General features: G+C 41.5%; 1 protein-coding gene and 1 long non-coding RNA gene across 2 annotated transcripts in view; one reads left to right on the forward strand and one right to left on the reverse strand.

The window, feature by feature from the left end:
- The first annotated feature begins 201 nt into the window (after positions 1 to 201).
- On the forward strand, positions 202 to 1,068 carry LOC143660151 (vomeronasal type-1 receptor 1-like). Its single transcript, XM_077133562.1, has one exon. The coding sequence runs from the start codon at positions 202 to 204 to the stop codon at positions 1,066 to 1,068; it is 867 nt and encodes a 288-aa protein (XP_076989677.1).
- A 20,590-nt stretch (positions 1,069 to 21,658) lies between these two features.
- Positions 21,659 to 27,300, reverse strand: part of LOC143658707 (uncharacterized) — a 72,239-nt gene continuing 66,597 nt past the window's right edge. The window contains exons 2-3 of the long non-coding RNA XR_013163295.1: positions 22,207 to 22,311; positions 21,659 to 21,796 (exon numbers count right to left, since the gene is read on the reverse strand). This is a non-coding gene — a long non-coding RNA (uncharacterized LOC143658707). The remainder of the gene's footprint in view (positions 21,797 to 22,206; positions 22,312 to 27,300) is intronic.

Here is a 27,300-nt window from a genome sequence, read left to right on the forward strand (position 1 = left end):
ATGTTGAGCTCACTAATGTGGAGCCTCCTCAACAAAAATATGATTGCTGTCCCCAGAAAAGGGGAAGTAGTAGGGACCTAGTAGTTTCCATCTGAACTGAGAATATTCTAACAAATTTGCGACCGGTGCTGCCACTCCAAATTCTAATTCTAGGACCTTCAGGTTCTTTCCTGAACATCTCCTTCCTATGCTCTCATGAGAATGACTTTTGGAAACTTGATTCTGAGACTACTTTTCCTGGTCCAGACTGGGATTGGCATCCTGGGAAATACCTTCCTTCTCTTCACTTATGCCTCCCCTTTAAACACTGGACACGCACTGAGGCCCATGCACCTGATTCTTGCCAACCTGGCTGTGGCCAACTTCTCGGTTCTTTTCTTCAAGGGGATCCCCCAGATGATATTTATCTGGGGAGTGACACACATCCTTGACAACACCGGGTGTAAACTTGTCTATTACATCCACAGAGTGGCCCGGGGCCTTTCTCTCTGCACAACTTGTCTCTTGAGCAGTTTTCAGGCTATTACCATCAGCCCCAGAGCTGGTGGGTGGATGAGGTTCAAAGACAGAGCTTGGAAGAACATCAGTTCCTCCTGCCTTCTGTGCTGGGTCTCCAACCTGCTGCTAAACATCTTTGTTCCTATGCATTTAGAGGCCCCTAATCACTTCCACAATTCCACAAAGATTAGGAATTATGGTCTATGCTCTTCCAAAAATCCTGAAACATCTACTACTATAAAACACACCATTCTAATGACTCTCCCTGATGTTGTGTTCTTGGTACTCATGCTTGGTGCCAGTGTTCACATGGTTCTTCTCCTACACAGACACCACCAGAGAATGAAGTATATTCATACCCTAGGCATCTCCCACAGATTCTCCCCTGAGGCCAAAGCCACTCAAACCATCCTGCTCCTGGCAAGCACCTTCATTCTGTTTTACTTCACCAATTCTATTCTTACAATTTACAATACAGTTTTTTCCAAATCTCATCCTTGGCTGCAGCACACTACCACCTTTTTGGTAGCATGCTATCCCACACTCAGCCCCATGATATTGCTGCTTTGAGATCCCCAAGCACCAAGTTTCTGCTCTTAAATAGTGAAAGAAAAAAACAGATTACTGCTCTCTTTCCTTTTCTTCAAAGAATCTGGTTATTCACTTCTTAAACCAATAATTTCTGGCTGTCTCATACAGGACAGACCCATCCCAAGACACTGACAATGAAATATTTGTATGATATTAACTTAGCCATGTAGAACCTGTCTCATTTTTCTTCTCCTTGAAATATTTAACATAATTGTAGAGATAATGTGGGCAGAAATAAGACTCAGGATATGTGCTGGTTTGAATATATTATGCACCCCAGAAAAGATTATGTTCTTTTAAACCATTCTTGTGGGGGCAGTCTTTGTGGGTGTGACCTTTTGCTTAGGCTACTTCAATTGAGATGTGACCTAGCCCATTCAAGGTAAGTCTTAATCCTTCAATGGAGCCCTTTGTGAAGAGGATAGAAGGCAGTAAAAAAACAAGAGATATTAGAGAGAAATGCGCAGAGATAATTGGAGACGGACTAAAACCAGAACCAGGAGAGAAGGACCATACCTATCACCATGTGCCTTCCCATGTGGCAGAAGAACCACAGATACCATCAGCCTTTCCTCAGAGAAGGTATCTTCCTCTTGATGCCTTAATTTGGACATTTTCATGGCCTTAGAACTGTAAATTTGTAACTTAATAAAGTCCCAATGGAAAAGCCAATCCATTTCTGGTATATTGCATTCTGGCAGCTTTAACAAACTGAAACAGGGTATTTATCAGAAAGATTTTTCAATTGTATCATAGGGGATTATTTTGCGAAAATAAAAAGTCCTGATAATGCAGGACCTCCACAACAGTGATGTGAGGATCTCTCAAAATTCAATTTTCCATAGAAACAATAAAACTACTGGCAATTTTATCATAATCAACCTTTACAAACCCCCAGAATTTACTCAAAGGTTTACAACAATCTGAAGAACATTGACTCAAGAAAAACTTTGGACCTTAGTTGTATCAGAGGATTGTGGAGTTTTAACTTGACCTGCTTCTATCGCCATCTTCAGGCCTACAGTAGTCTTGAAAACCAACAGCCTCACAACCACAGTAACCATGAAACAGTGCAGCCTCACAGCCATCAGAGGGGCACTGGGCTTAGAGGGCCTCAAAGGACCCATCCCTAGAGAGATGGATATCTATCTCACCTCACAGCTCCCTGGTAAAGCTCCACTCACAGGGAGATTTTTATTATTTCACATAACTCGCAGCTTACTCTAAGGTAAAAGTCATATTCCCAGGATAAGACTCAGAAGAGTTGAAGCTACATAAGCATTTACACTGAGTTAGAGAAAGTGAAAGATGGATACTCACCTAAAAATTCTCATAAATGAACATTAAACAAAGAACCCTGTAACAGGTGAGCCATTAATTAAATTCATTAATTCATCCATGATGTAAATATACTGAGAACTTACTATTTACTTCCCATCTTCTTAGATATTGGGGTTAAAGCAGTAAAAAATAATTTAGAGCCCAGAGTTATGGAGCTGGCCTTTAATTAACTGGGTCATATTTAAGTGTAATTTTTTACACTTCAACTAATGGAAATAAACGACAGAGTACACATTTTCCATTCCATCATAATGCTAACAGCAGCCATTCATCCAAATTAATGTGTAATTACCTCCATGTATTAGTGAGGGTTCTCTAGAGAAACAGAGTCAATGGGAAATATTCATAAATATAAAATTTATAAAAGTTTCTTAAGTAACTGTGGGAACATAAAGTCCAAAATCCATAGCAGGCTGTGAAGCTAATGATTCCAATGGAGGGTCTGAATGAACTCCACAGGAGAGGCTCGCTGGCCAAAGCAGGAAGAGAGCCTGTCTCATTTGAATCCTCCTTAGAAGGCTTCCAGTGATTAGATAAGCATCACTCATTGCAGAAGACACTCCCCTTGGCTGATTACAAATGGAATCATCTGTGGATGTAGCTGACGTGATCATGATTTAATACTATGAAATGTCCTCATCACAACAGACAGGCCAGCACTTTCCCAACCAGACAAACAGGTACCACCACCTGGCAAAGTTGACAAATGAACCTGACCATGACCGTCCACCCCGTGTCAACTTGGCAGCAATACACATCACCTTAAACCATACCTAATTTCTAAGTAAAAAACAATAAAAGACACATTTCTTCTTTCACCTAACAATACTCAACTGCTCTGCATATAACCAGAAACACATTAAATCTCCCCAGAATAGGGTGCAAGACCTTGGGAAATATTCATTCTTAAACCTGATATCTTACAACTTAAATGGTATAATAGGAACAAAACAGTCCTCATTTCTGTAATTGATCACATGGTTGTAGTTCATATTTATCACTATCTACTTCCATTACCCATTCCATGTTCCCTTTGCCCTCAGCAAGCACTTCAGATGGCCGTGGTTCTTTGCCTGGTGGGGTGTACCAAACCTTCATTCCTGAAGTTTTGGAGCCATTGGTAGTCCTGCCTGGACTAGGTTGTTGCTAGTCCTACCTGTACTGGGTTGTTGCAGTTTTCCATTGATTTTAATCAGAGGGCATGGTAGTACTAAAAGACACCCTAGGGGATCTCTTATATTCCAGGAAAACTCTTCTTTACCTCCATTGTGTAGTTGCAGTCCTATTTCCCCCTGATAGGGTCAGTCACCCCAGACAATAATGTAATACCCTTCTCGGCTTGTTGGTCCAGGGGCATGAGTAGCCCAAATGACCAGGTGGCAGTCTTAGATTACACTTCAATGGAATCACTGTTGTTTCTCCTGGTGGAAGCACTCCCCCTTTTGGAACTAAAGCCTGTAGACCAGCAGAGCACAGGGTCGCAGGGACAGGAAGCAAAAATTTTCCTAGTGGACCACTAGGGGTAATAGTGACTGGTGCCACTCCCATTTCCACCCCTTGGTTCCTAGACCCATGGATCCTGGCTATGGGAGAAACAGCATCATACAGTGGACGCTGATTCAGAGCATATACAGCTTCCTGAAGAACATTACTCCAGCCCTTCAAGATACTGCCACGTAGTTGGCACTGTAATTGAGTTTTCAAAGGGCCGTTCTACCGTTCTATCAATCCAGCTGCTTCTAGATGATGGGGAACATGGTAAGACCAAAGGATTCCATGAGCATGTGCCCATTCCTGCACTTCATTTGCTGTGAAATGTGTTCCCTGATCAGAAGCAATGCTGTGTGGAATACCGTGATGATAGATAAGGAATTCTGTAAGCCCACAGATGGTAGTTTTGGCAGAAGTATTGCGTACAGGGAAAGCAAACCCATATGCAGAGTATGTGTCTATTCCAGTTAGAACAAATTGCTGCCCCCTTCCATGAAGGGAGTGGTCCAGTGTAATCAATCTGCCACCATGTAGCTGGCTGGACACTTTGGGGAAGGGTGCCATATCGGGGGCTGAGTGTGGGTCTCTGCTTCTGGCATATTGGGCACTCAGCAGTGGCTGTAGGCAGGTAAGTCTTGGTGAGTGACAGTTCATGTTGCTGAGCTGATGCATAACCTCCATCCCTACCACCATGACCGCTTTGTTCATGAGCCCATTCGGCAATGGCAGGAGTTGCTGGGGAAAGAGGCTGGCTGGTATCCACAGAATGGGTCATCTTATACACTTGATTAATAAAACCTTCCTCTGCTGAAGTCACCCTCTGGTGTGCATTCACATGGGACACAAATATGTTCATGTTTTTATCCAACTCAGAAAGGTCTATCCACATACCTCTTCCCCAGACCTCTTTGTCACCAATTTTCCAATTGTGGTCTTTCCAAGTCCCTGACCATCCAGCCAAACCATTAGCAACAGCCCATGTGTCAGTATACAAACACACCTCTGGCCAGTTCTCCTTCCAAGCAAAATGAACAACCAGATGCACTGCTCAAGGTTTTGCTGACTGGGAGGATTTCCCCTCACCATAGTCCTTCAAGGACACCCCAGAAAGGGATTGTAGTACTACAGCTGTCCACTTTCGGGTGGTACCTGTATATCGTGCTGAACCATCTATAAACCAGGTTCAAGCTTTCTCTTCCTCAGTCAATTCACTGTAAGGAAGTCTCCAAGAGGCCATAGTTCTGGTCTGGGAAACAGAAGGTAATGTGACAGGAGTGGAGTCCATGGGCATTTGGGCCACTTCCTCAAGTAACTTACTTGTGCTCTGGCCCTATTTCATACATACCATTTCCATTTTAAGATAGAGTGCTGCTGTCCGCACCCAACTTTATGGCTTGGTGGGTTAAACAACACCCATCTTATGATAGGCAACTCAGGTCTCATAGTAACTTAGTGGCCCAAGGTTAAGCATTCATTCTCTACTAAGGCCCAAGAATAAGCCAGAAAGCTGTTTCTCAAAAGGAATCCAATTGCCACTTCTTGCTCACTAGGTCCAATCAACATGATATCATCAATAAATGGGCCAGTGTGATGGCTTGTGGGATGGAGAAATAATCAAGGTCCCTGTGGACAAGATCTGCTGGAGAGTTCATATGCCCCTGAGGTAGGATAGTGAAAGTACATTGCTGACCTTGCCAGCTGAAAGCAAACTGTTTCTGGTGGTCCTTACTAACAGCTATTGAGGAAAAAGCATATGCCAGATCAATAGCATACCAGGTACCAGGGGAAGTATTGATTTGCTCAAGCAATGAAACCACATCTGGATCAGCTGCAACTGGAGTTACCACCTGGTTGAGCTTATGATAGTCCACTGCATCCTCCAAGACCCATTTGTTTTCTGCACAAGCCAAATAGGAGAGTTGAATGGGGATGTGGTGGGAATCACCAACGCTGCATCCTTCAAGTCCTTAATCTCTTTAACCCTCCAGGAATCCTGTATTGCTTCTGATTGGCTATTTTGCTAGGTAGGGGCAGTTCTAGTGGTTTCCACTTGGCCATTTCCACTATAATAGCCCTCACTCCATGAGTTAGAGACCCAATGTTGGAATTCTGCTAGTTGCTCAGTGTGTGTATTCCAATTATGCATTCTGGAACTGGGGAAATAACTATAGAATGGGTCCAGGGGCCCACTGGACCCACAGTGAGATAGGCCTGAGCAAATTCCATTCATCACCTGACCTCCATAAGCCCCTACTCTGACTGGTGGACCAGAGTGACATTTTGGGTGCCCTGCAATTAATGTCACTTCTGAACCAGTGTCTAATAATCCCTGAAATATCTGATCATTTCCTTTTCCCCAATGCACAGGTACCATGGTAAAGGCCATTGGTCTCCTTGGGGAAGGCTTGGAGGAAGATTAACAGTATAAATTTGTGGCAGTGTAACAGGGTTTTCCCTCAAAGAGATCTGGCCTCCCCTTCATTCAAGGGTCTGTAAACTGTCTCAAATCTGGAAATTGATTAAGGGGCTGTGACTCTGTGTTTTTGTAATTCAGGTTAGACTTCTGCTCACTTGACCTAGAACTCTTTTGTTTATACAGCTCAAACAAGAATTTAATAGACTGCCCTTCTATTGCATTTCTAGGTAACCCATGATTTGCTAGCCAATGCCACAAATATCTGTGGGTCATATAATTTTGACTCCTGCTTTGAGTTTGCTATCTATTATAACAGCCACGTCTACCCTGTCTTTGGCAATTAAGTGCTGCTACCTGGCTTCTGCCAACTCAGGATCTGGTCATCCCCATTGTGTTTAAGGATTCCAGCTCAGTGACAGTAGTTCCTACAGTAATATCTGACCTACAGAGAAGTGTAACTACAGAGCTCTTCAGGGATGATGGCACTAGTCTGACAAATTTATTTCTCACTGTTCTGGTAAAAGGTGCATCCTCTGGACATTCCTGGGGTATAAGAGCAGGCTTTGCATGATAAATCCACTCTAACACTCCAATCTCTCTAAGCTTCTAGATCTTTCATCTACATTATATAGGGCAGTTCTGGCATTTCAGCCTCAGGTAATGTCAGCCACCTTTTCATCCATGTTTCAGCCAACCATTCAAACCAGCTGTTAATGCCTTTTCTAACCCCTCAAGCTATAACATTAAATGCAGAATCTCTGCTTAATGGGCCCATAGCAATAAATTCAGCCTGATCCAGCCTTATATTCCTCCCACCATTATCCCACACCCTTAAAATCCATTGCCACACATATTCCCCTGATTTCTGTATATATAAATCGGAAAACTCACACAGTTCTTTCGGAGTATGATGTACCTTCTCATGTGTGATACTTTGCACCTCAGCTTTAGGGGCCTGTTGGAATTTTAGTCTAGTTATAGGTCTGGAAGAAATGAGGGATGGTGAGGCTGGGTCATTGTTCTACTTTGTTAGCTGCTGGAATGCAACTCACCAGAGTTGGATTGGCTGTCAATAAAAGGGGATTTATTTAGTTAACATATAGTTCTTCAGAGGAAAGGCAGCTAACTTTCAACTGAGGTACTTTCTTATGTGGGAAGGCACAGGGCACTCTCTGCTGGCCTTCTCTTCAGGCCTCTGGGTTCCAATAACTTTCCCCAGGCTGATTCCTTTCTGGATCTCCAAAGGCCTCGGCTGAGCTGCAAGTGCCAAGATGAGGTATGCTGAGCTGCTTTTGCTGTGCTACATTTAGCGCTCTTATTTAAGCACCAGTCAATTAAATCAACATCATTCATTGCAGCAGGTGTGCCTCCTCACCGACTGCAGATGTAATCAGCAATAGATAAGGTTCACATGCCATTGGCTGATGTCCACAGCAATAGAACTAGGCACCTTCACCTACCCAAGTTGACACCTGAACCTAACTACCAAATCATGAAAAGAATTAAAATTCTCTTCCAAGCCATTTGCTTCAGGGCATTCATTTGCAGTTTCATCTGGTGAAACAGGATTAATCACTCTAGGGCTAATCCCTTCAGGTGGAGGTTGGGTGGCCTACTCCTCAAGGCCGACTGGAGGTGAAGTGGCTATGTCCTCAGGGCAGACTATTGCAGGATTATCTAGAGAAGACTCAGCATGACCTAGGGTTTCAACCTCACCACCAATATCATTTTCAATCCATATGTCACCATCCCATTTTCAGGATCCCCCTTTTTCCAATTAATACCCTCACTTTAACAGCAGACACCATGCAAGATTGAGATTTCAGTTTATGTTGTAAAGTTTCTACTCTAACAATAAGATTCTGAGTCTGATTTTCAGAGATCTCAAGTCTACAGCTACAGGAAATAAGACTTTCCTGCAGCATACTCACAGAAATGTCTGCATCGGTCAGACGGCACTTAAGCGTCTCATTTGAAGACTTAAGCCCATCCCTTTCACTCATTAATGCATACAGTGTATCTGACAACAACAAGCCAACTTCTCTATACTTCCTATTTCCACAAAACTCCATAAAGGTGTCAAAAATATTATCCCCCATGTTGTGGGGTGCACTGAAAGAGAGACCACACAACTTAAAACTGCAAGCTAATTTGGAGTTTTTATTAGCTGGCCGGCGACTACCTTAGAAACCTCCAAGAAAGGATTCAGAGAGCAGCCCCCAGAGGTTTTCAAGGTGTGCTTATGAAGACTAAAAACATGCTGTGGTTTTTTTGCAGTTGCTAGCAAGCAAGCATGATCATAGAAGCAGAGGAATGCCATTAGCCCTTACTAACACATATCCTATTCCCACAGTTTCTTAACATTCGTTATTGTTTAACTCTCAGGGACATTCTGCCCCAGTGGTGTGGGGACTTTCCCTGCTTGGGCCTGATTAATTGCTCCTGGCCCCCCACACCCCAGAGCCTGGCTTCGTACAAGCAAAGCATTGTGGTGATATTTTGACTATCTCTTTTGCCAACCTACTCCATGGATTGGCAATGTCATTCTGATTATGGAAATCAGAGTCCTTAGTGCTTTTGAATCCAGTCAGTTTAGAAAACCATTCATAAAAAAAAACCATTTTTAAGATTCTGTTTCTTAAGAACCATTCCTGGTACCAAGTTATATTAGTTAGGGTTCTCTAGAGAAATAGAATCAACAGGAAACACTCACAAATATAAAATTTATAAAAGTGTCTCAAAGTAACCATGGGAATATAGAATCCAAAATCTGTAGGGCAGGCTGTGAAGCTGATGATTCTGATGGAGGGTCTGAATGAACTCCACAGAAGAGGCTCACCGGCTGAAGCAGGAAGAGAACCTGTTTCTTTGGAATCCTCCATAAAAGGCTTCCAGTGATTAAATTTAGCATCACTCATTAAAAACACTCCCCTTGGCTGATTACAAATGGAATCATCTGTGGATAGAGCTGAAGTGGTCATGATTTAATTCTATGAAATGTCCTCATAGCAAAAGACAGGCCAGCACTTGCCCAACCAGACAAACAGGTACCACCACCTGCCCAAGTTGACACATGAACCTGATCATGACAAATGCCAAACAAGACAGTTGAATGGGTATATGGTGGGAATCACCATTTCTGCATCCTTCAAATTTTTATGGGTGGCACTAATCTTGGCAACCTTTCCAGGAATCCCATATTGTTTCTGATGTACTATTTTGCTAAGTAGGGGTAGTTCTTGTGGCTTCTACTTGGTCTCCCCACCATAATCGCCTTCACTCCACAGGTCAGGAAACCAACGTGGGAATTCTGCCATTTGCTGAACATGCCAATTCCAATTAATGCATTCCAGAACTGTGGAAATAACCACAGAATGGGTTCATGAACCCACTAAACCCACTGTGCAATGGATGTGAGATAAAACTCCATCTATCTCCTGACCTCCATAAGCCTGTACTCTGACTGATGGGCCAGAGTGACATTTTGTCTGTCCTGGAATTAGTGTCACTTCTGAGCCAGTGTCTAATAATGCCCAAAATATCTGATCATGTCCTTTTCCCCAATACAGTCACCCTGGTAAAAGGCCAAAAGTCTCTTTGGAGAAGGCCACCAGGAAGGTTAACAGTGTAAATTTTGGGAAGAGTAACAGGGTCCTTCCCCAAGGGAAGCCCTTCATTCACTCAAAGGGCTCTGGGCCTGTATACTGTCTCAAGACTAACGGATCAACAAGATATGACCTTCTGTTTTGGTAAATCAAATTAGACTTCTGCTCACTTGAACTTGAACTCGTCTGCTTCTACAAGTCAAACAAGAATTTTGTAGACAGCCCATCTATTTTATTCCTAGGTACCCCATGATCTACTAGCCAATGCCATAAGTCTCTGCAGGTCAGATTATTTTGACTGCTACTTTGAGTCCGCTATCCCATATGGTGTCCACCTTGTCTATACCCACCTTCTCTGTTGGGAATTAATTGTTTCCACATGGCTTTTGCCAACTCGATATCCAATCATTCCCATTGTGTTTGAGGATTCCAGCTCAACGACAGCAGTTCCCATAGTTTAATATCTGACCTACCCAGAAAGGTGACTGCAAAGATCTTCAGGGATGTTGTAGCTATACCCACAAATTTATTCCTCAAAGTTCTGGTAAAAGTTTTGTCCTCTTGACATTTCTGGGGTGTATGAGGTCTTTCATGATAAATCCACTCTAAAATTCCAATCTCTCTAAGCCTTTGTTTGGCTCTCCTCATCTACATTATATCAATGCAGTTCTTCCATTTCAACCTCAGGTAATGTTGTCTGTGTTTTCATCCATGTTTCAGCCAACCACCCAAAGAAGTTATTAAAGCCCTTTCTAACTCTTTGAGCTAAAACTCTGAATGCAAAATCTCTGCTTAGTGGGCCAGTATTAATAAATTCAGCTTGATCCATCTTTATATCCTTCCACTATTATCCCAAACCCTTAATATCCATTCCCGCACATATTTCCCTGATTTATGTCTATATAAATTGGAAAACTCATGAAGTTCTTTTAGAATATAGTATACTTCCTCATGAGTCATACTTTGTACCTCACCTTTGTGAGCCTGATGGAACTTTAGTCTTGTTAAATGTCTTGAGGAAAAAGGAGTAGTTGGTCTGGATTATCAAAAGTATTAGAAGTGACATTCAAGCCAATTACCTCGGGGCATTTCATTGCAGTTTCATCTGGTGAGACAGGATTAATCTCTCCAGACAGAGATGAGAGGATGGTTCCCCAGGGGAGGTGGTTACAGGTTTAGCCTGCACTTAAGGGTTAATCTCTTTAGGTGGAGGTCGGATGGCAGATTCCTCAAGGTAGACTGGAGGTTAGGAAGCTGTTTCCCCAAGGCCGACTGGTGTTCTGAAAGCTCTTTTCTCAGGACAGACCATTGCAGGTTTGTCTGGCAAAGACTCAGCAGAATCCATATATTCCATCTTCCCACTGCCATTATTATCAACCCAAATGTACCCATCCCAAGTTTCAAGATCCCATTGTTTTCCCATAAAGGCCTGTACTTTAGCAGCAGACATCCTGAAAGATTGAGAATTTAGTTTACATTCTAAACCTCCAACTAGCACTCTGGGTCTGGTTTTTAGAGATCTCAAGTCTGCAACCACAGGAAATAAGATTTTCTTTCAGGGTACACATACAAACTTTTACATCTTTCATTTTCATTTGGTGTTTAATTTGAAAATTTGTGCCCTTCAGCTCATCCCTTTCCCTCATAACTGTATCTTGCAAATTTAAGAACAAGCAGCCAACATCATTATACCTCTTAACTCCACAAAACTTCTTTAAGGTGTCAAAAACACCATCACCCAGAGCCTTGCCTCATATAAGCATGCAAATATCAGAATCAAATGGTGATATTTTGAGTATCTGTATTGCCAACTCACGACATGGATGGTCAGCGTCATGCTGATTATTGGAAACACAGTCATTAGTGCTTTGAGTCTAATAAGAGTAGAAAACCAATGGTAAAAGACCATTTTTAAGATTCTGTTTCTCACTTCTAGTACCAAAATCTGTAATTGTTTGTTAAAGCTGCTGATATGCAATATACCAGAAATTGAATGGCTTTTAAGTAGGGCATTTATTATGTTACAAGTTGTTCTAGTTTCCTAGCTGCCAGAATGTAATATATCAGAAATGGAATGACTTTTTTTTTTTTTTTTTTTTTTTTTTAAAGAGAGAGGGAGGAAGGGAAGGAAAGACAGAGAGAAGGAAGGAAGGATGGAAGGAAGGAAGGGAGGAAGAAAGGGAAACATCTTTAAACATTTTCTTGTTTTATTATATTTTGTTTGTTTGTTTGTTTTTTACATGGGCTGGGGCCGGGAATCGAACCGGGGTCCTCCGGCATGGCAGGCAAGCACTCTTGCCCGCTGAGCCACCGCGGCCCGCCTGGAATGACTTTTTAAAAACGGAATTTAATAAGTTGCAAGTTCACAGTTTATAGGCCAAGAAAATGTCCCAATTAAAGCAAGTCTATAGAAATGTCCAATCTAAGGCATCCAGGTAAAGATATCTTGGTTCAAGAAGGCCAATGAAGTTCAGGGTTTCTCTCTCAAGTGGAAGGCACATGACTGGTTTGAATCTCTGGTGGACCCCAGAAAAGCCATGTTCTTTAATCCTCATTCAATATTGCTGGGTGGGAGTATTTTGATTGTTTCCATGGAGATGTGACCTGCCCAATTGTGGATGTTAACTTTTGATTAGATGATCTCCATCGAGGTGTGTCTCCACCCATTGAAGGTGGATTTGCTTACTGAAATCTTTTAAAAGAGGAAACATTTTGGAGAGAGTTCCCTTTTGTAGAGCCACGAGAAAGCCAGCAGACACCGCCATGTTTTCCATGTGCCCTTCCAGCTGAGAGAGAAATGGTGAACGTCATCGGCCTTCTTGAACTGAGGTATCTTTCCCTGGATGCCTTAGATTGGACATTTCTATAGCCTTGTTTTAATTGGGGCATTTTCTTGGTCATAGAAATGTAAACTAGCAACTTATTAAATTCCCCTTTTAAAAGCCATTCCATTTCAGGCATATTGCATTCTGGCAGCTAGCAGGTGTGAAGATTTCTCAATAAAAATATTTCTTTAAAAAGTCAAAAAAAAAAAAAAAAAGAGTCTGCATCTGAGATTTCTCCGAAATGTTTCCCTTTTTAAAGGACTCTGGTACTCTAATCAAGACCCACCTTAAATGGGTAGAGTCACAGTTCCATCTAACCAAAAGGGCACACCCACAACTGGGCATGCCACAACTCTGTAGAGACCATCTAATCAAGATGGTTTATGCCCGGCAATATTGAATGAGCATTTAAGATCATGGCTTTTCTAGAGTACAAACAGTTTCAAACCACACAGCCTCCATAAAAGAAATACAGACTTTGAAAAAAAATTGAGAAAAATCACTAAACAAACAATAAATTGTCAGAAATTGTCCCTGTGGAAGCTCATACTTAATTTTTTTCCTTTTTATTTCTTTTAAACATAACAACATATTCTTATCATATGATCATTCCATTCTTGGTATATAATCAATAATTCGCAATACCATCACATAGTTGCATATTCATCACCATGATCATTTCTTAGGACATTTGCATCAATTCAGAAAAAGAAATAAAAAGAAAAAAACTCATACATACCATATCCCGTACCCCTCTCTCTCATTGATTGTTAATATTTCCATCTACCCAATATATTTTAGCCTTTGTTTCCCGTTATTTTTTCTGTACCCCTTACCACTCCCTTTCATTGATCACTAGTATTTCAATCTACTAAATTTATTTTAACATTTGTTCCCCATATTATTTATTTATTTTTAATCCATATATTTTACTCATCTGTCCATACTATAGATAAAAGGAGCATCAGACACAAGGTTTTCACAAGCACACAGTCACACTCCAAAAGCTATATCATTATACAATCATCTTCAAGAAACATGGCTACTGGAACACAGCTCTACATTTTCAGGCACTTCCCTACAGCCTCTCCTATATACCCTAACTAAAAAGGTGATATTTATTTAATGCATAAGAATAACCTCCAGGATAACCTCTCAACTCCGTTTGAAATCCCTTAGCCATTGACACTTTATTTTGTCTCATTTCTCTCTTCCCCCTTCTGGTCGAGAAGGTTTTCTCAGTCCCTTGATGCTGAGTCCCAGCATCATTCTAGTATTTCTGTCCCACGTTGCCGGGAAGGTTTACAACCCTGGGAGTCATATCCTACATAGAGAGGGGGAGGACAGTGAGTTTGCTTGTTGTGTTGGCTGAGAGAGAGGCCATTTGAGCAACATCAGAGGTTCTTTAGGGGTGACTCTTAGGCCTAATTTTAAGGAGGGGGAGCTCATACTTTAAATCAACTGTCTTAAATATACTCAAAGACCTAAGGGAAACCATGATCACCCAACTCACCATTTATCAAAAGAACCAGAGCCCATATTAGATGCGGTGAAATCCAGAGAGACAAAATCAGTTCCAGGAACATCAGCTGTGATATAACAATTAGGATCTCGGTTTTAATACCAAAGGAAATATGTTGGCAAGCAGGTTACTCACCCAGTTAATAGGCAAAGAGCAAGGTGCTGAGTGGCTGAGAACGGTTTGGAGAGTCCAAGATCCAGGGAGATTGGGAGACTGTGGATAGAGTATATTCTCTCCTCCTGCTGGACACTAGAGCTCAAAGGATGTGATAGATTGTGTTCATGAGAAGACTCCGGAGAGATCCTGGTATGTGGGATCCTTCTGCCCTGATCAGGATAGTCTGTCAACTGCACATTTTCCTCTCAATGGACTCTCCTGCTGCCGAGTGCAGAGTGAAATTGGGAAAGAAGTAAGTGAAGGGATCAGATTCTGACAAAAGCTGTGAGTTCAAGGGTGCCAAGGATTTCAGCAAGAGGGGACACAGGAGTTTGTGCATTGAGAAGCATCAATCCCTGTCCACAGGAGAAGAGCATCACCTCTCCAGAAAAGCCCCATGGACACTCTGGTGGTATATGAGAAGCCATTTAATGAAAAAATATCCCATTTATATTTAATAATATTATTTAATAAAATATAAATAATAAAAGTTGTACATATTGATGTACATTGTTTTACATATTTCTTCCAATTTCCTATATGCATTTTCACCCATTCATGGAATTTCTTTATCAAAATATACACTATATATACAATATGTAAATGTATAATGCTTTATGAAATAAAATGAAAGTACTTGGCTCTTGACTCCAGTCATTTGCCTTTTAATTAATTTAATGAGTAATAATTATAATTAAATAAACTTTAATGTTTTCAAGTGTTACTACTTCATCCATATAAAATTGCTTTTATCACATGTTTGAGGTCGAGGGCAGCCCTCTCCTCAATCCTGTTTCATTTCCACCCTGCCCTCAATGGACTCCACAACTCTTGCTAAATGTAGGGGGTAGTGATTTAATATTCCAGTGAATGGAATTAGTATGGTATATTATATCATTTTCAAACGTTAAACTAATCCCATATTTCTAAATTACTCTCACTTTTATTTTTCTTTTGAATAAAATGTTCCACATCATTTGGTAAAAATATTTTGTGCATGTTTGCATTCACGTTTACGAGGAATAATATTCTTTTTTACTTTCTTGTAATGTTTTTGCCTAGTTTTATCAGGGTAATTCTGGGCTCAGTTAAGATGTCAGTAAATTTCTATTTTCTGAAGCAGCTTGGTAATCCGTATTATTGCTAGAATGCTCCTGTGAAGAAAACTGAGTCCCCAGTTTTCTTATGGGAATGTTTAGTTATGGCTAGCACAAGTACCATCAGGAACGAGCTCGGTGCAGACAATTGGAAACTCGTGATCCACTGGCCCGAATTGGTCAAAAGACCAGATTGCCCGGAAGAGTTTGCGGCGAATGTGCCGTGGAAAGTGCGTTCTCTGTAAGAAGCTGGTTCTGGTAGTGTGTGGCCGTGGTGGTGTACGAAGGCATGCGCGGCTGTGGTCGGCCATGGGATCCCGGGCTTTGGTCAGGGAGCCCGTCTCTGACTTCCTTTCCTGAGCATCATGGGCTTGATAGTCCCATTAGGACACTGGAAGACTTGGAATCTACAAACCAGGAGACCCCTCCCAAAGTCAGAGCGCTGTGGGATGGAACCTCCCTTCTCTAGGAGACCCATCTTGGCCATGAGGGACCCACCTGGGTCACCTTCGCTGAGGACAATGGGCCTCGTGGGAAGAGAGCTTATAGCACCGCCGATTCCACCCGCAGTTCTCTGAGGAATTGGGGGAACTTTTAGTGGGTCTATCTTTTCTAAGAAATTAAAACAGGCAGTGTGTTGAATAATATTTAAAATAAAGAAATTATTTACACTAGGGCTTGGGCTGTTTGAATTGACTTCTAAAAACATATTTACATGTGAAACAATTACTATTGGGGGTAGGGATGCAGACAGCATCTTTAAAGCTCACCAGGTGACTCTTATAAGGGATAGTGGACTCCTTTCACACAAATAAGGAAGTAAATTAAGTCTCGACCTCCTAATCCAGCCCACATTTCCCGGAAACTATATCAGTTTATGCTACTGAAGGATTAAGTTTACTATAATATGATACATGCTTAGTATGAAGCTTACGTGATTGGTTCCCTCTATATTAAGCAGTCAGGTATGCAAATGAAGGATTCAATCAAGTATGAAGCTTACTTGATTGGCTCCCTGTATATAAGGGCAGTTGGCTACGTAAATGAAAGATTCAACCTACCCTAATCTGTGATTGGTTAAAAAGTGAATGAATAATTATGATAATAAGGTGTAGAAAACTCACCTATTATCTTGCTAGGTTGTAACTCCTAAGTAGACTGCCAATGGTGAAGGGGGGGTGGGAGGTCTCCTTTGCATTAGGGACTAATATAAAAGGAACTTGAATGCTCCCATACTTTGTACTTGCTTGCTGGTTATTCCTGTGAGTGCCTGATCGCATGAGAAAAAATTGAAGAGCTTTTGCCATACTGTGTGAGTTCTGAAAGAACTCACTTGAGCTGGTAACACTTCTCCATACAGTCTGATGTGCAGACACATTAAGAAAAATCCATATTTCATGGTTATCACACTTTCATATGCATGTGAAACACCTAGAATTAAAGGCTAGTTGCTGATTCAGTGGGGCTGGCTCATACCTAAGAGTCTGCATTTCTTACAAACTCTAGATTCATGTAGCACACTGTATATACCAAATACCTCTTTACTATCAGGTAAATGGATTTTGGTGAATTAAAATTTCCAAAAAAAATTTTGTAATTGCACCAAGTGAGAAGAAAATACCTACCCTCCTGTAAAACATGTCATAGTTCAGATAATCTTATTAACATAGAAAAAATTAGCCCAATGCTATTTTATGATTTTAATAACAGAATATATAAGACCTTGAGAATATTCCATATTAAGATTTCCACTAAAATTCTCCCTCTGAATCAAAAAAGCACACTGCTTAAAATATGCAGGTCATTTACACGCCTATAAATGGGTGCTTAACACACAGCTATGCAAATTTCACTCATTTGCCAACCAATACTGATAAACTTCATAGAGTGTATTGACATTATAAAATTATCTAATTTACAAACAACATAACACAACTGCTTCATCAGCTCCATTTTAATTATTGCTTTTATTTACAAAATTTAAATAAGCAATATCTGTCCATTCATCCACCAATATTGCTTGGCATCCCACCATTGGAATACACAGCACACATGGAAAAGCACTGATTCACCAGACACTGCTCTGTGCATCTTTCCATGTTTCAGTCCTTAAGTCATCTCCAAGTCATGTGAAGCTGGTGGCTTAGTCTTCTCTGTCATGAGGAAATGTCACTCCTAGACATGGGGAGAGTAGCCTTCAGAGGTCTCTAAGATATTAAGGCACTGAGCAGGAGCTATAAGCGTCACAGGAGGAAGGGGCACAGCAGCTTTTTTTAACCTAGAGATACTCAATCCTTTCCAACTCATGGAGGTCGTTTTGTGTGGTTAACCTGGAACATGGCTAAATGGTAGTGTTTGGGTGTAGTGAAGGCCTGGACAGGACACTGGTATTGTTTGCTGAATGGAGGCTGAAAATCAATGTCTGGCATCTGGGCAGATGTCTTCATGGTCGCTTGGGGTACCTAAGTGGCCCCATGTCTGGTGTGCGGGGTGGAGGCTAGACAGTCTGGAGAACGCCCATATGATATATGTGAATAGTCTGCTGGGTGTCAGGAAGGGGATGAATGTTGATTTTAATGGAGGATTCTGGCATGTCTGAATGGGGACTTCAAAAGAATGCTGACCTGCTGCTTGTATGCTGAACTTGTAGTTGGGGTGATATTTGAGTGGCAGCCTGCAGCCTGGGCTTTGAATTCAAATCAGAACATTTGGCTCATGCTGGGAGGCTGAAGACATGGCCTTGGGCATGTGATTTCTTGGCAGACTGGGGGACATTATCAGATAAAACACCAAGCCTACTGGCTACCTGCTTGGCAATGAAGGTAGAGTTTTGGCAAAAGTTCTTGAGAACAGGATGAGGAGATCCAGCCAATCCCACCTCACATCCTTTAGCTAATCCATGAGGTGAGAGGAAGGTGCTCAGATTAGGTTCTTTTGATGACAGATTGGGTTGGGCTGAATGATCTTATGTCAGGTGTCTTGACAGGTGGTCGTTCTGTCAAAACAGCAGCCACTGCAGCTCTCTTCTGGTTTGTTTGGACTGGTAGCGGCCTGGTTGGGTTCTGTGAGGGAAGAAACCTCACATTAGACACCTCAGGATTCAGGATTATCAAATTGTGTAAAGTGAAAATTGACATACTCAACCGTAACAATATAAAAAAAAAATATGAAAACAATAAGAAAGTTAGCACAAAGGGAAACTGTCAGACTAATGCCAATAATCAGGGGAAAATAGGAAATACATTGTGATTTCCTCTAACTCAGCAGGAAAAAGGACAGCCTATGGTAGAAAGAACACATATGAGAACGTAAAATTCACAGAAAAAGACATGCAAATGTTCCCTGAAAATATGCAGAGATTCCCACATCAGGAGTGGTTTTGTGGGTGAAGGGACTTTACAACCAATCTGATTGTTTTATCGCTCAAGATGTAATAATTAAAATTTCATCATGATGTCTGTTGGTAGAACAGGATGAACAAGCCTTCCCTACGTACTATGGAAGTGTAAGTTACAAATGTCACTTATAAGGGCAATTTTGGCTATTTATCAAAATTTTAAAAATGGTTCACCATGATACAGAATTGTAGAAGGAATCTGATAAAACATGTTCATACATGAACAGAAATTACTCTACTATCATTTACTTACAGACTTGCAAAAAAACAAACATTCAACTTTAACAACTGGAAAAGGAAATGCATGCAAATAAAACAGGAATATGGAGGTTAATCTGAGTTTTAACATAATCTTACACAAGAGGGGCAGGCTAGGGAAGCAAATTTGGGAACTTGAAGAGATACAGGCAAAGGAGTAAGGGGGTGAGACTCACTCTCAGAAAGTCACAAGATTTCATTGATCCCTTCCAGTTAGTCTGCTTGCTCTCTCTGTATCTCTTGGGAAAATTCTGGTATAGGTCTTTTCTCTCCTGTTCTTCTTGCCTGCAAAGTAAATCATGTTAACTCTCTGGATATAGCTGACCTTCCTGCCCACATCAGAGACTAGAAACCAAAAACATCCCTGGGTCCACCCTAGTCCTTATTTTGGAATGAACTCCCCGTGAACTTTGCCAAGGCTTTTCCGTCTCTCATCTCAGAACCAGTCCCATTTCCCAGATAGTCCTCCAACCTCACAGCTTCTCTAGTATATGCTCATGCTCATGTAGACTCTATTGCTTCTGTTCAGGCATATGAAACACAACAATTATTCCTTGTCCTTAGTACCCTAGTGATCTGAGAACTTGAATGAGCTCTCAGTGTGGATCCCTGGAAAGTACTAAGTTTTTGTCTGTTTCACTTGAGATACCTCTACAAAGAGTTAAAGTGGAGACACAATCCTCAGGTTTCAATGCCCAAGGACAGTCCTTGATCCTGATGATTCCTCACCTTTGCACTTGTACCTTCCCTCTGTGAGTCTTGTTAAAAGGCTCAGATGTCAAGAATTCCTGGGATTTCCTTGGTTCCAAATTTTCCTTTTTCTTTCTTGAGGCGAAGAGTTGTGGTGCGAGGGCCCCACGCCAGGACTTCATGGGACACTTGCTACTGCTTGCCAAGTGCCCAAAGGCTCCACAGTTCTTGCACTTCACCTGAGGGTGGAGAAGGAGGGCAGTCTGTGAGCCACTGCCAACTATAGGCAGGTTCCAAAGGTGGATGAGTACAGATTTTTAGAGTTGGATATCAGTTTTGGGGAGGGGACACAGATGCATACCCCATTAGTTTACAGGAAATTCAAGAATTATAGTTCTGCCCAAAGCCCATTTTATAAAGGAATATGAGAACAAAGGAGTTGCATGTGTCTAAGGGTGATTATGATGAACGAAAATTTAAGAATTTGGCAAACAAAGGTGAGCATGACATGAAATTGAGAATGTAGTTACTCCTCAGACACTTTGAATGGGCCAATCAGCCAGATATGAGAGCAGAAGCCAAGCCAGCCTTGGCCTGCAAGGGCAAATGAGTTATGGAGAAAGAATTTTCCACTTTCAATAATCCCACTCTCTGAGGTCTATGCAGTCTCACTGATTGCTTAGAAGTCCAAGCCTCTTCTTACCCTTGTATTCTCCTCTGGTGGTGACACTGTCTGACCCACTGATTTCTTCCACTGCTTCCGTAGGTTCTGGATTTTAGTGGATCTGTGGGGTTGAGAGTGTATGTGATAATCAGCCATGCGCCTCATGTCCTTGGGCTTCTGGTCACACTCCCTCAGGAATTGATTTTTTGGTTTCCTGAGTAACAGAAATAAAAATTCCATGTAGTCCCAGACCTTAAAGTCCTTCATACTTTCCTAAAAGTAAAGCCCCTCGTACTTTACTAAAATCTCCTTTACTTCCCCAAGTGGAGATGGAGAGATGCCCACTGGCCACAAAGTCACAGCCACAATTATTTTGTCTTCTCTTGAAATGATGGCCCATTCTGTCACTTGTCATTCACTACCATCATTACTTCCTCTCAGTATATGACATTACCTTTGAGAAGACCACTGGATTTATAAATGGTGCATTTGGATTTTCAGCATTGAATGCTTGATTCTGCAGATTTTGTGATGGTCAAGGCTGTTTGTGCTGTTCCTCCCAGAGAATTTCAATGCACCTGAAGCCTTCGCTCTGTGTCTATGTCCAGCCATGCTCTCTGAATTGTAAAGCATCTTCCAGTGTTTATCAAAGTCAATACACAAGGCACCCAGGAATATTGATTTTTTTCACAGAGCTCCAGAACCCACTCATTTCACAGAATAATTTCTTACTGCGGAAACCTGCCAAATCCTCTGACAAGGCTTAGCAAATTTGACAGTCAAGCTAATGATCACCTGTGAAATTTCTCACACCATCTGCATAACCACATGCAAATTTTCACATGGACACATGCAGAGCAGCACACGATGAATCTGAGGATGACTGTGCAAGTAAGTACATATGTTCTAGTTCACACCTAGGAACTCACAAGTAAAATCCTATATTATGGTAAGGGACACACAAGGCAGAAGACTCCAGGTATGTATAAGGAAAAATCTACAGCCCTACAAGTATGCCTCATAGCGCGTCCATCCAGATGTAACTTGCATTCCCCCATAATATTTGTCTTACCCCTGTTCTCGGTCTCCAAATTTTTTTGACATTGTGTGAGGGAAAGCCACTGATGGCTGACATTTTGCCTCTGGGATGCAACGGGCTGTTGGATCCTCTCCTGGCAGCAGAGGAAATTGTAGCAAAACCTCCACAGAGGCAAGAACTATCCATTTCTCTGTCATCAAATCAATCTGATAGAAAAGAGAATCAAGGTACAATCAGAGTTCTGCACGCAGGCGGAGGCCTAACAATAACAGAACATAAATGCAATTCATGGATTCTTTAGTGTAATACTAATCAGAGTGCAATGTTTTTCATTCCTCCACATCCTGTGTATGTGCTGATGACCTCAGAGTGGCACCAAAGGTTGAAAGTGAATACTATCAGTCCCCAGTTTGGAATTGAGGGGCCACAACCGTTGCATATGGCTGTCTACCCTGATTGGTGCATGTTGATTTTGAATGCTCAGAGCCCATTTTCACAGGTTCTCATACACTCCTCACACCTGGTTGCAGGAGGAGTACTGCCTCACCTGTGTCCCTAGACTTGGACCCCACCTCATTTTGTGTACGTCTCACTTAATCCAGTCTCCCTTACTTACATCTCTTTGTGGGATCCCAACCTGCTTTAAGAACCGTTTCCCCTCTTCCATTGAAAGACTGTTGGGATCCATCAGGGTTTTCGCACTCCCAGGTGTTCTGTAGCCCTGTGCAGGGTAGAGAAAAGAGACCACTAAACTCACCATATCCCTGGAATCTCCCAATTGCAGGATTCAGCCTGCCATCACCTCCTTTTTGTGCCCACCATCTAATTTAGGACCCCTTATTTCCTTCTACATGTACACATTCTTCTACTAGTTAAATGGTACTTATTTGAATGAGGTTTAAGGCGAGGAAGTAAAAAGTGTTGGGTCACTAAACATAACATAATATATATATATATATATATATATATATATATATATATATATATATATATATATATATAATGCAGATCCATTAAGTAAAGATACTATATAACATATCACAAAATACTTGGAAAACTCACGTGACTGATCTCAAACACAATTCAATATATTAGAAAACTGGTTATTTTATAGCCTATATTCCCCTTTGCCATAATTTAACAAAATTATATATAACTAAAATATTTAGCTCCTTTGCAAAATTAATGGTTTCTAAACCAATGAAATACTTTCATTGACACACCTTGGTCCAAAATGAGACTCAAATGGAAATCATGATTTGTTGTGTAAATAAAAGTTAAAGCACTTTATGTCAAAACTTGGAGTAGTGTGGCATATTTCTCAGGGACTGGAGCCTAGCCATGCTTAAAATTTTTAATCCTTCTCTCCCTCTCTACATTCACTCTCTGCCCTCCGTACCTGTAAACCCCCTCTCTGTTCCCCCCTTCCCCCTCTTGTTGTAGACCGCCCATTTCTGTAGCTCACCACAAACCCACAACCCTTCCTGTTTTTCTCCTCCCTTCTCTACCCCTAATTCTAGCTCTACACCTGCCTGAAGCTTAGCAACTGCCTCCTAGCTTGTGTGATTGGCTGTCACCTCCTGACGTGTGAGCCCGAAACTCCACCCCTTCCCCCGAATGTACTTAAGCCCTGCGCTTTCCGAGCTCTGGGTCGTCCGAGCCCCGGGGTCTTCGGACCCCAGACGTCTCACTCCTCGGGTTCCGGGTGGCCCATCCCGGTGTGTATCAATAAAAGCGTTAACCCGAATCTGGCCTCAGTGAAGACTTTTCTCGCGACCGCCGGCTGGGGAAAGCGCCGGCTCCAGCTTACCCAGGTTAATTCCCTGCGAGCTCGCCCCAAACCCACCCAGTGTACCGGTCGCGCGGCCCGGCTGAAGCTATCAGCGGCAGAGTAGGGAGCAAAAACTGGGTCATGGTTAAAGTCTTAGTTTAAATACCCACATTGTTAAAGAAGAAATTAAATTTATAGAAAGTGCTCATCTTATGAAACTCGAGACAGAAAAATAATAGTCCAACCAATAGAGAGATCTGTTGAAATAAAAGCAAATGGGATATAAAGGGAAAAATAAACATAATGTACTAGAAAAATGTATCATTTCTTTGAGAACATCACTAGAATACATTAGCCACAGATTGTAAAAGATAAGATTAAATGTAATAAACAGTGTTAGGAAAAGAAAAGACAACATTGCCATAGAAACAAACAAACGATAAAAGAATCAAGGCATGCTACCTTTAGTCCTGTAGCCAACATTTTTGGAAAACCTTCAATAAATTATGCTTTCCTATCCTAAACTTAAGATAACAAAATTTAAAAGTGAAAGAACACTGTTTTTTAAGCACCAAATGTATGTAGTTTCCTTACCCATCATTTGACTAGGAGCTTCACAGCTGAAGTCCTTGTCTATTTCATTTCCTTTTTTATCATCAAGGCCTCCATTTTCACCAGCTAATACCAAATGCTCAATGAATAAATACCTTACTTGTTAAAAGCGCTCAGTCTGAGGCATCAGCTCTACATGACTGCTCATTCACCACCCCACACAAATAAGGGTACTCAGTGATCATTTCCTGGAAATTGTGGCCTTCCTGTAATAATGGCCATCTCTGAAATATTTATTAGTTCAGACTCTGTCTTAAGATACACCATTGAAAAATTAACTCACCTTTTTCCCTACACTCAGAACCACCCCAGTGTAGTTTCTCCTACTCTCCTTTCTCATGAAAGATAAATCTAGACCCAAAATAGTAACGCAAACTAACCTGTTGTCCTCCCTCCGGGTCCTCCCGGTATGTGGATGATTATCAAACTCCACTGGAGATGGTGGACCTTCCAGGATGAGTGAAGAAGAGATGGACTGGGTAGGAGTTGCCTTCGCCTGTGGGTTTTATACTGCCTGATGACTCACCCAGATCATACACCCACGCTAATCTAATCAACCAAACCTAATCATGATTGATCTAAGCCCTCTTCAAACTCCTATGATTTGATGAACTATTTTATTTGGTATTTTTGTCCTTAGTATTTTCGTTTTATATGATATATGTACATCTAAACAATGCACTATGCTATGCTGGCTGATCTTCCAAGGATGAAAATTTTATTGTTGTAAGAGCACTCAACTTTTAATCTTTTTCCTTCCTCCATTGCTGGACATTTATGTTGTTTCAATATTTCTTTTCCACCAGAGATGCTGCCACAAATATGTTTTGGTTTATCTCCTTGTTAATATTAACTGAGAGGGTGGAATGGAATTGCTGGATCCATTATTCTCATGCATTACCAATTTTAGTCTGTCCTTGGAAGTTTGAGCAATTACACTTTATTGGTGTACTGGTGAGCACCTTTCTATCTCTTTACATCCTCATCTCCATCTATTCATTTTACTTGGCTTTTTTTGATTAGGCCATTTGGTGGCTTCTGAATATACCTGCCCTATTTGATTCATATTTCCCAACATTTAACCCTCATCTTTGGATCCATGGACTTAAGACTACCCAGGCTACAACTTTAGTTGCTGCAGAAGGTATGCCCTAAACTGGTTCGATAACTGTAAATCCCATCCTTTTTTTTTTCACAATCTGCAGTTATTTATTCATTTTCTCCTGGCAGAGGTCTAAACACAAGAATAAGCAGTCACATAACAGTGACAGTGTGAGATAAAGTCTCTGCCTTCATAGAATTCATAATGTCATAGACACAGGAAACACTAAAGTAAACATTATGCAGAGTGCTTTTATAATTTTCGTTTTAGTAAATGGTGCAATGGAGAAGTTTGGAGTCTAAAAATCCACTAAAATAGAACCTCCAATAATTTGAAGAAAATAGAAATTTGTATGAGTACAAAATTGAAGCCCAAATGATTGAACTTTTCCTGGAATTAACTAGGAAGAGGGTTGGTAACAGAAGTAAGATGACTCCAGAATTTTGCAGTCTCTTATACCATAAGAATTCTATTTCCTAAGCTGTAATGTAGTAATTTTTAGTCATATTTCAGAAAGTCTTCATAAGGAGGTTTATATTTACCATGAAAATAGCCTTAGAAGAACACTGAAGATCTGAAATCAACCCTTGGGTTCAATGCAAGCCCAGGCAACAGCATGACTACACTTCTTGAGAGTCAATGAGCCAGAGTCACCCAGCTAAGCTGCTTCATGGCTACTGAAAATCAGAAACTATGTGATAATAGAAGCTTGTGGCTTTAAGGTGCTCAGGATTTGAGTAATTCGTTACATAGTAAGATACAGCTAGGACACTCTCTGAGCCATCAATTCCACTTTTAGAATGACCCAGAAAACAATCTTCACTGTTAAAAACTCCAAGTATAAGGATCTTCATAGAATTATTTACATTTTAGCCAACACATAGCAATAAAACATGACAGCCTAAAATGAGGAAATTGTTAAATAACGTATGGTATAGTCATTGTCTCTAATATTAGGAAACCTCTCCAGAGGGTATACATTTTTAATGTAATTTTATTGAGATATACCCGCACACCACACATTCCATCCAAAGTATACAATTAGTGGTTCACAGTATCATCACATAATTGTACATTCATCATCATGACCATTTTTAGAACTTTTACATTACTCAAAGAACAAAGAAAACCCAAACCTCCCATAACCCTTCCCCCAACCTTCTACTTGGTATTCTTAAGAAAACCAATTGGTGGAACAACAGATACAATGTAATATTTATATACAGTATTCCAGCAGCTCAGCATTCCTCATCTCAGCACTTGCAGCTCAGCCCAGGCCTTTGGAGATGCAGAAAGAAGTCACCCCGGGGAAAGTTGTTGGAACCCAAAGGCCTGGAGAGAAAGCCAGCAGAGAACACCCTGTGCCTTCCCACATAAGAAAGAACCTCAGTGGAAAGTTAGCTGCCTTTCCTCTGAAGAACTAACAAAATAAATCCCCTTTTATTAAAAGCCAATCCGTCTCTGGTGTGTTGCATTCCGGCAGTTAGCAAACCAGAACAGATTTTGATACTGGAGAATGGGGTGCTGCTGCTGCAGTTTGCAAATGCCAGCATTGTTGGAATGGTGTTTTGGATGGCCAAGGGGAAGATTTTGGAGGAACCATGAAGAGAATGATGGAGAAGTCCTGGAGTGCTTGAAGAGACTGTTGGTGTAAATGGAACCACTGCCAATCTTGACAAAGGAGGAGACAAAAGGGAAAAAATTGGAGTTTGCAGAGTGAGAACCATGGAAGCTAGGTCTGAAGCCAAGAAACCTCAGCCAGGAGAGTGGACCCACCCATATACATGGAGAGGGTGAATTTACCCTGAAGGACAAGGATGAATCTCCCCTCTCGTTGCAATGGAAGAGTTGTGCAGCCTCGGGCCTTGGAAAAGGCATAGCAAGCTCCTTGGGGTTTGGGAGAGCCTGGCTGCCACCATATGGAGGGGTAGAGCGTGTGCCCCTGAGATGGCAGGGAGCCCGGGTGTGGCCCCAATGCTTGGAGAGGGTGGAGCCTAGAGAAGGGTGGGCTCCCCAGTATCGCCCAAGATTGCATTCAGAGAGAGGCAGGCGTAGGCATTTGGAAAGGGTGGGACTGCCACTTTCTAAAGCCCTGAGGATAAGTGACTCTCAGACTGAAATCTAATGGACTTTGCCCTGTAGGTTTTCGAAACTGTATGGGTCTGGTGACCCCCTGTGTTCCTTCCTCCTCATGGAAATCTGTATATGTATCCTATGAGTGTTCC

Source organism: Tamandua tetradactyla, chromosome 16, assembly GCF_023851605.1.
Source record: "Tamandua tetradactyla isolate mTamTet1 chromosome 16, mTamTet1.pri, whole genome shotgun sequence".
Lineage (NCBI taxonomy): Eukaryota > Metazoa > Chordata > Mammalia > Pilosa > Myrmecophagidae > Tamandua > Tamandua tetradactyla.